The 10,429-nt window shown below is 37.6% G+C and overlaps 1 protein-coding gene across 2 annotated transcripts; it reads right to left on the reverse strand.

Annotated features, from left to right (window-relative positions):
• Positions 1–7,148: 7,148 nt before the first annotated feature.
• LOC130940328 (E3 ubiquitin-protein ligase RMA3) lies at positions 7,149–9,170 on the reverse strand. Of its 2 annotated transcripts, XM_057868439.1 has the most exons (3): positions 8,951–9,170; positions 8,562–8,599; positions 7,149–8,465 (listed from the first exon to the last, which is right to left on the reverse strand). In XM_057868439.1, exons 2-3 carry the CDS (start codon positions 8,591–8,593, stop codon positions 7,427–7,429), a joined length of 1,071 nt encoding a protein of 356 aa, XP_057724422.1. In that variant the 5' UTR covers positions 8,594–8,599; positions 8,951–9,170; the 3' UTR covers positions 7,149–7,426. The 2 variants fall into 2 exon arrangements, with proteins under 2 accessions (XP_057724422.1, XP_057724423.1); XM_057868440.1 differs by lacking the exon at positions 8,562–8,599.
• Positions 9,171–10,429: the final 1,259 nt, after the last annotated feature.

A 10,429-nucleotide genomic window follows, 5' to 3' on the forward strand; every position in this document is an offset into this window, starting at 1 on the left:
ACCCTGTAACTGTTCTTGTAGGAACCAGTTTATTTTTTTCATTATGAACCACTGTCATGCCACCCTTCATAGGGATGACTTGGACAGGGCTAATCCAGGGGCTATCAGAAATAGGATAAATAATCCCAGCCTCTAGTAATTTAGTGACCTCCTTCTGCACCACCTCTGTCATGGCTGGATTCAGCTGCCTTTGTGGTTGAACCACTGGCTTAGTATCATCCTCCAATAGGATTTTGTGCATGCATCTGGCTGGGCTAATGCCCTTAAGATCACTGATGGACCACCCAAGAGCTGTCTTGTGTGTCCTTAGCACTTGAATTAGTGCTTCCTCTTCCTGTGGCTCTAAGGTAGAGCTTATGATTACAGGAAAAGTGTCACCTTCTCCCAGAAATGCGTATTTCAGGGATGGTGGTAATGGTTTGAGCTCGGGTTTAGGAGGTTTCTCCTCTTCCTGAGGGATTTTCAGAGGTTCTATTATTCTCTCTGGTTCCTCCAGATCAGGCTGAGTATCTTTAAAGATATCCTCAAGCTCTGATTCGAGACTCTCAGTCATATTGACCTCTTTTACCAGAGAGTCAATAATATCAATGCTCATGCAGTCATTTTGGGTTTCTGGATGCTGCATAGCTTTGACAACATTTAACTTAAACTCATCCTCATTGACTCTCAGGGTTACTTCCCCTTTTTGGACGTCAATGAGGGTTCGTCCAGTTGCTAGGAAAGGTCTTCCTAGAATGAGAGTTGCACTCTTGTGCTCCTCCATTTCCAGCACCACAAAGTTAGTGGGAAAGACAAATGGCCCAACCTTGACAATCATGTCTTCAATCACGCCTGATGGGTGTTTAATGGAACCATCAGTAAGTTGGAGACATATCCAGGTTGGTTTGACTTCATCAGCCAATCCAAGCTTTTTGATAGTAGATGCAGGTATTTGGTTGATACTTGTCCCAAGATCACATAGAGCTTGCTTGGTACAAATACCTTCTAATGTGCATGGTATCATAAAGCTTTCGGGATCTTTAAGCTTCTCAGGTAAGCTTTTCAGAATGATTGCACTGCATTCTTCAGTGAGGTAAACTTTCTCAGTTTCCCTCCAATCCTTCTTATGACTTAAGATCTCTTTTATGAACTTAGCATAAGAGGGTATTTGCTCAAGTGCCTCTGCAAACGGAATTTTTATTTCAAGAGTCCTGAGGTAGTCTGCAAAGCGGCCAAATTACTTATCCTGTTCTGCTTGGCGGAGTTTCTGAGGATAAGGCATTTTGGCTTTGTATTCCTCAACCTTAGTTGCTGTAGGTTTATTGCCTACAGATGTGGGTTGAGAAGCCTTTTTAGAGGGGTTGCTATCAGCACTTGTATGTGTCTGATCTCTCACTGGCATTTGAATGCCAGGGGTGGAAGCTTGAGTGGCGTTAGACGCCAACTCCTTATCTGTTTCTGGCGTCTGAACGCCAGAACTGTGCTTCCTTCGGGCGTTCAACGCCAATTCCTTGCCTGTTTCTGGCGTTGAACGCCAGGACTGAGCATGGGTTGGGCGTTCAACGCCAACTTTCCACCCATTATCTGGCGTTTGAGCGCCAGAATTATTCCTCTCTGGGCTCTGACTGTCCTCAGAGGGATTTTGGGTAGCAGTCTGTTCATTTCTTGGCTTCCTGCTGCCTTGAAGTGGGGTATTTAATGTTTTTCCACTTCTTAATTGAACTGCTGGCATTCTTCTGTTATTTGTTTTGATAACTGTTGTTCTGTTTACTTCAACTGCACTTCCATATTCATATTAGCCATTCTTGTTTCTTGCAATATTTCCTTGAATTCGGCTAGCTGTTTTGTTAGAAAATCTAATTGCTGATTGAATTCAGTAGCTTGTTCTGCAGGACTGAGTTCAGCAGTTACTGTTTTAACCTCTTCGTTGATGGAAGGTTCACTGCTCAGGTACAGATGCTGATTTCTGGCAACTGTATCAATAAGCTCTTGAGCTTCTTCTATTGTCTTTCTCATGTGTATGGATCCACCAGCTGAATGGTCTAAAGAAATCTGAGCTCTTTCTGTAAGCCCATAGTAGAAGATGTCTAACTGCAACCATTCTGAAAACATTTCATAGGGACATTTTCTTAGCATCTCTCTGTACCTCTCCCAAGCATCATAAAGGGATTCATTATCTCCTTGTTTAAAGCCTTGGATGCTCAGCCTTAGCTGTGTCATCCGTTTTGGAGGGAAGTATTGATTCAGGAATTTTTCTAACAGCTGTTTCCATGTCTTTATGTTGTCCTTAGGTTGGTTATTTAACCACCTCTTAGCTTGGTCTTTTACAGCAAATGAAAACAGTAACAATCTGTAAACATCCTGATCTACTTCCTTATCATGTACTGTGTCAGCAATTTGTAAAAACTATGCCAGAAACTCTGTAGGTTCTTCCTGTGGAAGACCGGAATACTGGCAACTTTGCTGCACCATGATAATGAGCTGAGGGTTAATTCAAAACTACTAACTCCAATGGAGGGTATACATATACTACTCCCATATGAAGCAGTAGTGGGGTTACCATATGACCCCAGAGTCCTTCTGGACTGTTCATTTCCACTTAGTTCCATGATGGAAAAAGGGAGATGATGTGGACTTATTTTATTTATTTTATTTTATATAAAAATTTCAAGATAATAATAATAAAATAAAATAAAATAAAGACGACAATAAAATTAAGAATAAATAAAAATAAAAATAAAAAAATAATTTAAAAATATTTTATGAAGATTTTCGAAAAAGTGAGGAGAGAGAAAGTGGTTAGGATATTTTTGAAAAAAATATAATTTAAAAATTTTTTGACCAAGTCAACTCAAGTTATCCGAAAATTATGAGAAATTAAAGGAGAAGGTTTTTTTTTTTTGAATTTTGAATTTTATGATGAAAGAGAAAAACACACGAAAGACACAAGACTTAAAAATTTTTAGATCTAATGCTCCTTGTTTTCGAAAATTTTGGAGGAAAAACACCAAGGAACACTAAACTTAAAAATTTTAAGATCAAAACACATGAAAGACTCAAGAACACCTTGAAGAATCACAAGAACAACAAGAACAAAAGAAAGAACACCAAACTTAAAATTTTTAGAGAACCAAAATAAATTTTCAAAAATTAAAGAAAATTAACAAGAAAACACCAAACTTAAAGTTTGGCACAAGATTCAATCAAAGAAAAATTATTTTTGAAAAAGATTTTAAAAAGAAGATACCCAATTACCAAGAACATAAACCAACGCTCTAGCCAATTGAGCTATAAATGTAACGTGTTTTAAAGAGGTATTTTTAATAAATAAAAATAAATATTTTTGAAAACTAATATTTTGAACTTGCACAAGGAAAACACGAAAAATACACAAAATAGGAAATACCAAAGATCAAACAAGAAAATTTGACAAGAACAATTTGAAGATCAAGGTAAAATAAAGAACATGCAATTTGAAAATTGAAAGACAAAGAAGAGCATGCAATTGACACCAAACTTTAAACATGACACTAAATTCACAGAAAAACTAAAAATTAATAAAGAAAACTAATGTTTTTGAAAAATATTTTTTTGAAAGGTTAATAAAAGATGCAATTCTAGTAAAAAAGATAAATTTTTCCTAATCTAAGCAACAAGATTCACCGTCAGTTGTTCAAACTCAAACAATCCCCAGCAACGGCGCCAAAAACTTGGTGCACGAAATTGTGTATGCCAATATTAATGGACTATTTCTCACACCTTCGCACAACTAACCAGCAAGTGCACTGGGTCATCCAAGTAATACCTTACATGAGTAAGAGTCGAATCCCACGGAGATTGTTGGTTTAAAGTAAGCTATGGTTATCTTATTATTCTTAGTCAGGATACCAACAACAGTGTTTTTCAAGTTCAATTGTAAAAAGTGAAAGGGCATAAAATAAATACTTATTGTGCAATAATGGAGAATATGTTGGAGTTTTGGAGATGCTTTGTCCTCTGAATTCCTGCAACATAATGCTTTCTCACTTTCATAAATGCAAGGCTCCTTCCATGGCAAGCTGTATGTAGGGTGTCACCGTTGTCAATGGCTACTTCCCATCCTCTCAGTGAAAATGGTCCAAATGTTCTGTCATAGCACGGCTAATCATCTGTTGGTTCTCGATCATGTCGGAATAAGATCCATTGATCCTTTTGCGTCTGTCACTACACCCAACACTCGCGAGTTTGAAACTCGTCACAGTCATCCAATCCCAGAATCCTACTCGGAATACCACAGACAATGTTTAGACTTTCCGGATTCTCAAGGATGCTGCCAATGGATTCTAGCTTATACCACGAAGATTCTGATTAAGGAATCTAAGAGATACTCATTCAATGTAATGTAAAACGGAGGTGGTTGTCAAGCACACATTCATGGATTGAGAAAGGTGATGAGTGTCATGGATCATCACCTTCTTCATAGTGAAGCGCGAATGAACATCTTAGATAGGAACAAGCGTGTTTGAATGGAAAACAGAAATAATTGCATTAATTCATCGAGACGCTGCAGAGCTCCTCACCCCCAACAATGGAGTTTAGAGACTCATGCCATCAAAAGGTACAAAGTTCATATCTAAAAATGTCATGAGATGCAAAATAAATCTCTAAAAGTTGTTTAAATACTAAACTAGTAACCTAGGTTTACAGAAAATGAGTAAACTAGGATGATAGTGCAGAAATCCACCTCTGGGGCCCACTTGGTGTGCGCTGGGGCTGAGACTTAAGCTTCTCACGTGCCTGGCTGTTTCTGGAGTTGAACACCAGGTTGTAACCTGTTTCTGGCATTGAACTCCAACTTGTAACCTGTTTCTGGCGCTGAACGCCAAACTGCAACATGGAACTGGCATTGAACGCCAGTTTACATCGTCTATCTTTGCGCACAGTATGGACTATTATATATTGTTGAAAAGCCCTGGATGTCTAATTTCCAACCCAATTGAGAGCACGCCAATTGGACTCCTGTAGCTCCAAAAAATCTATTCCGAGTGCAGGGAGGTCAGAATCAAACAGCATCAGCAGTCCTTTTTCAGCCTAAATAAGATTTTTGCTCAGCTCCCTCAATTTCAGTCAGAAAATATCTGAAATTACAGAAAAACACACAAACTCATAGTAAAGTCCAGAAATATGAATTTTGCCTAAAAACTAATAAAATTATACTAAAAACTAACTAAACCATACTAAAATCTACATGAAATTACCCCCAAAAAGCATATAAAATATCCGCTCATCAGCTATGCATGAGAGGATCCCGGTTTCTGATACCTATGGTGCGGATTACAACCTAGACAGAAATGTGGAGTTTCAGGTCGGACACAGCTTCAGAAGCTGAGGTGCGGTGCTTCAAGGTGAGAAGCACTATACCATTCGCAGGAGTGCTGAGTACCGGGTGATTGAGTTCAACCGGTTAAAGTACCATGTGCAGTGCCGTCAAACCGACAGTGGGTGTCAATAGAGCCTCTGTGTTGCCCTTCGTCAGAATCTCGGATATTGGTGGACACCACTAAGGAAATCTCTAATAGATCCAGACATCAACAGCGGAGTGCAGCTAGCGATATCTATAACGCCCCACTAAGCCGCCAAAGAAAGGGACTGATACATTCAGGCCAGCACAGTCGAGCCCCAGAAAAACGCTCTACACTCCTCAAAGTCCCTGAGCAACGGTAGCCAATGAAGGTGCACCAGATTCTTGGACTTGTCGCCCATCAAATACCCTCCGATCAGTAACACGATATAAAGCCTGGCGTACTGTCGGAGGGTCTTGGGATCGTTTGTCTGGGGCATCTGGCATACATGATCCCGTAGCCACACAAGCTTCAGCATGAACGACTCCTTCCTCTGCGCTGCCTGCTGTGCTGCCACGGGAGGCCTGGCGCCGAGGACCTGCTCCACCAATGCCCGTGTCTTCGTATGGTACCACCTACCAAAGTCACGGAGGCACCCTCCAACGGGGTTACCGTGGGCGCGTAGGCCTAGGTGGTACGCCACGTCCTGCAGGGTGATAATGACCTCACTCCACAGGAGATGAAACGTGTGCGTCTCTAGACGTCATCGCTCCATCGGTGTCGAAATCAGGGAATTGTCAAAAGTAAAATCCCTGAGGGACACGGTGTCGCCGAATCTGGTCTCAGCCAGATACAGGACGATGGCGCCCGGTGGAGGTAAAGTATGGCTCACTCGCCGGGGCAGTAGGAGGCGAGGCCTCTGAAGAATGTAAAACAAAAATATTTTAGCCTTAAGAATACAATATTTCAACTTTCTAGCCTACATATGTCTCTACATTACATATTCGATAATAGGCAAATCCTAACTATAGCGTTATAAATACTAACAACATAGCACAAGAATAACAGAGTTCCAAACTAATAGTAATTATGTCATACCAACCTAGCACAAGCGGATAGAGTTCTAAATTAAGCCTACAGACCTAACTCCTAACTCATATACCAACGTTTCAGATCTTTATGACTACCATATCAATGGCAACATCATTAAATTTAACAACCATAACGAAACTAACCTCGAAGTTGGCCGCCACGGCGTAATGTGTCGTCTCGTTCAGCCTGTTTATGTCCCCGTCATTTCCCACTTGGCATGCCATCACCGCTTCGGTCAAAGGTATAGTCAGAAAGGGTTAAAAGAGTGGAGAAAGATGTTGACAAAGTCAAACTGGGACCCGAAACTAAGCTGTAAACGACTTCTATATATAGGCACGTACGGGCCATATCTCGTTTACATTATAAACAAGATGACATTGCGCATATCTCGTTTATAGTGTAAACGAGATATACACATGTCACGCTGACGTGCCATATCTCTTTACAGTATAAACGAGATATACGCACTGTAAACAAAATATGGCAAAGGAATTTAAATCGATAATTTCTGCTAAAAATATTTATTTTGATTAATATTATATTTATTTTATTTATTAAAATAAAAAATCCGTTTTTCCGGTTATCATTTAAATAAAGAAAAATACATAGAAAAATGTTACGTGTACAGGAAAGAAGTCGGACACCGGGCCAGCTCACAGCACATCTGCCACAGTATGGGATAGTCACTATGTATGTAAAAACCCAACTTAGACAAGAATATACGTTCGCACCATATACGATCAAGTCTACTCACAAAGGAAGTAAAGATTCGGTGGATCTATAAAACACTCATGCATATTCTTCTTTGCGTATTACAAATTATAACCAATGACCACAAGCAGAAATCCTGCTGCTGTTTTTATATAGATGTACATATCTGTCAAATAAAAACGGCTTTGCACATCATATAAATTTCACAAAATGGTTCTGAAATTGGCTATTAACATATTGTAGTATACTTAAATAGAGGACCTTCCTGTAAATGTTTTGTTTCTGGGCTCGTTTGAAACTCATCGTCTTAAAACTACATCAATTCAACTAGACGATGAACGGTAGGAAGAAATAATCTGTCCACTACTATTGGTGATTTGTGTACTGGAATCTGTAATAGCAATAGCATCATCATTCATAGTCAAAGGAGTAACAGAAGATGTGGCGGCTGCAGCAATAACATTTTGATTATGTGACTCTGAATGGTTCGAAGCAGCATTATGATTCAGCTGCATGGTGCTTCCTTCAGAGTCACTTCCAAGATAGGAATCAAGTCCCTCTAAAGGTCTTTGCGGCAGAGTGATTGGCGGTGAAAGTAAGGCGATTCCTTGGATTACTGTACTTGAACTTTGAGCTGAAGTACGGGGATTATTTATTGGAAAACCACGGTTTCTGAAACACTTCACCTTGCTAACCTTAACTCTGCGCGCACAAGGTCGAGCAGGAATTTCACAACCATTCTCTTCTGATTCTAGCTGATCACTGTCATTGACACCTACAGATCCATAAATTGGAGTAATGCATGTGATCATGACCTCTCCTTCACATACAGGGCATTCCCTAGCATTTGCATAAGCATACGACAAGCGAAAGAAGCAGGGCCAGCAGAACAAGTGACCGCAGCAAGTCAAAACAGGATCTCTTGCCATTTTCAAGCATATGTTACAATCAAAATAGTTTCCTGCGCGTCCCTTTGCCTTATCGGTGTTAGTTTCCATCCCCAGCGCCTTAGCAACCAAATATGCAGATGCCTTCCTTTTGCCCCTACAACTGCTGCTTTCCACATTACCATTTTCTTTGACATCATCTCCGGCCTCTACTTCTTCCAGCTGTGGTCTGCCTTCATCTTGAACCCCATCAACCAACACTTCTCCGGCGAATGTAGTCATTCGGACAGGACTATCACTACGGCACCACCTCTGCCGCTGCCTAACTCTGAAAATTATGCCTTCTAGGCGTCTAATTCGCTCTTCTATGTCATGCAAAGGCTGTTGATTCAAATCGAGTTCTGCTACAACTTCTGTCATTTTGCTCAGTTTTGTGATCCCATCAGCACCACCACATTTCAAATGTATCAAAGTCCTAAAAAACAAAATAAACAAATCAAAATTAACTTTTGTATCCTGTTTCTTAATTTTCCATCCGGGAAACAATTCAATTCAATTATAATGCACTTGCCTTAAGGTATCGTAAGACCCACAATATATCATCACTAACTGCATCAGGGGAAACAATTCAATTGAGTGGGAATTCACATTTCCTTGATCAAATTAATCAAATATCTCATACCCAATATTAATATTGCAACAATCGTTCTGAAAAGCTTTACTTAACAACGGTAATATCGAAACAAAACATTAGATTTAAAAGCAAATAAATAAATAAAGACAAAAATTAAAATGGAGATGATCATTCTGTGCTGGAAAAGAAACAAGCAATCAACCCATAATTGATTCGAAACCCACAAAATATTAAAGGGAGAAATAAAAAGAACACAAACAAGAAAATTAATCTAATTGATTCAAGAAAAAAAAATAATAATAACAGTAAAAAAAATGAGGAATCACCGAAAAACTATTAACGAACGCTGTTGCAGGCGATGATCAATCGGGGTGTTGATTCATACTTTGAAGTTGAGAGGGACAAAAGTGTTGAAAATGAAGTGGTTGGCATTGCCATCTGAATCGATCCTTAAATATGGGTTCTGTGAATTCATGTTGTGTATTGGAACCGCTGAAGAAGGAAAGTATTTTGAGTATGTGGCCAGGGCCATCGAGGACTTCAAAGTTAAAACTAAAAGATGCTGCTTCACGGCTCACGCAATATATTTGTAGAATTCGTGTACACTAAAATCAATTACTAAAATAAGTTATTAGTATAAAATATATATTAAAATATATATATTAAAAATAAATTAAATTATATATATATATATATTTATATATAAATATATTAAAAATTAATTTTAATATATAAATAATATTTTTAAAAAATTAATAATATTTAATTCGAATGGATTGCGGTCAACTTTAAGGTAAATATAAAGCGATTTTTAAATAAAGAAGATATTTAACTCTTGTTTCCGTTGGTGTGAAATAATGCTTCTGTTTGTCTTTGCCATGTGGTACGAGCAAGACTAACAAAAATTGAGGGTAAATTATTAAAATTAATTATTAAAATTAGTTATTATATATTTGTGTATAAATATACATTATTTAATTTATTTTTAATATATATTTTATATTTTAATATTTATTTTATATTAATAATTAATTTTAATGATTGATTTTAGTCTATATTTAATATGATTAAATTTTTTAATATACTGATAAAAATACTTCTATTTTTATTAACAAAATTTTTTTTAATATTTTTAAATACTACAAAAATATTTAATGTTATACATATTTTTAAAATAAAATATTTTTATCTTTAAAATTAGATAATTTTATGCTAAGTAGATTTGTTTTATATTTTTTATCAATAAATACTTTTAAAGTTAAAAAAAATTAGAGATTGAATTTTGATCAGATTGTATATATATACTTTTTAAATAGTTATTCAAATATTCTTACAAATTTTATATTAAATATATAATCGATTTGTCAAATATAAAAGCCGTTGTAAAAAAATAATATTCTATTGGATTATTTTTGTTGTATTTTAAATATATACTTGTTCATATCCTGGCCCAATGTTAAGGGCCCAGGTCCAACCGAAAGGCCTGATCCAATAGATTAAGCCTAGCGAAGCACCGACCTCCACTTAAGTAGTCGGTGTCAACCACGACTTAGTATGAAGAAGTCGGTTATGAGATTAGCTGGCAGATAAACACTCATTCAAATGAGTAACCGCCCCTGAAATCTCTCTAACCACTTCTTAAAGCCATATCTTAACCTCCCTAAGATAATGGGACGGTTACTATCCTAAAGATACGGCACTACTCCAACGGTGGTTATTGGCTCACCACTATAAGTACACTGACACACTTCAGGTATTTCTAAGTCCAATACTCTCTAGACCTGCTTACACTCTTGCTAACTTAG

The sequence above is a fragment of the Arachis stenosperma genome, chromosome 7 (genome assembly GCF_014773155.1).
Source record: "Arachis stenosperma cultivar V10309 chromosome 7, arast.V10309.gnm1.PFL2, whole genome shotgun sequence".
Classification (NCBI taxonomy): domain Eukaryota; kingdom Viridiplantae; phylum Streptophyta; class Magnoliopsida; order Fabales; family Fabaceae; genus Arachis; species Arachis stenosperma.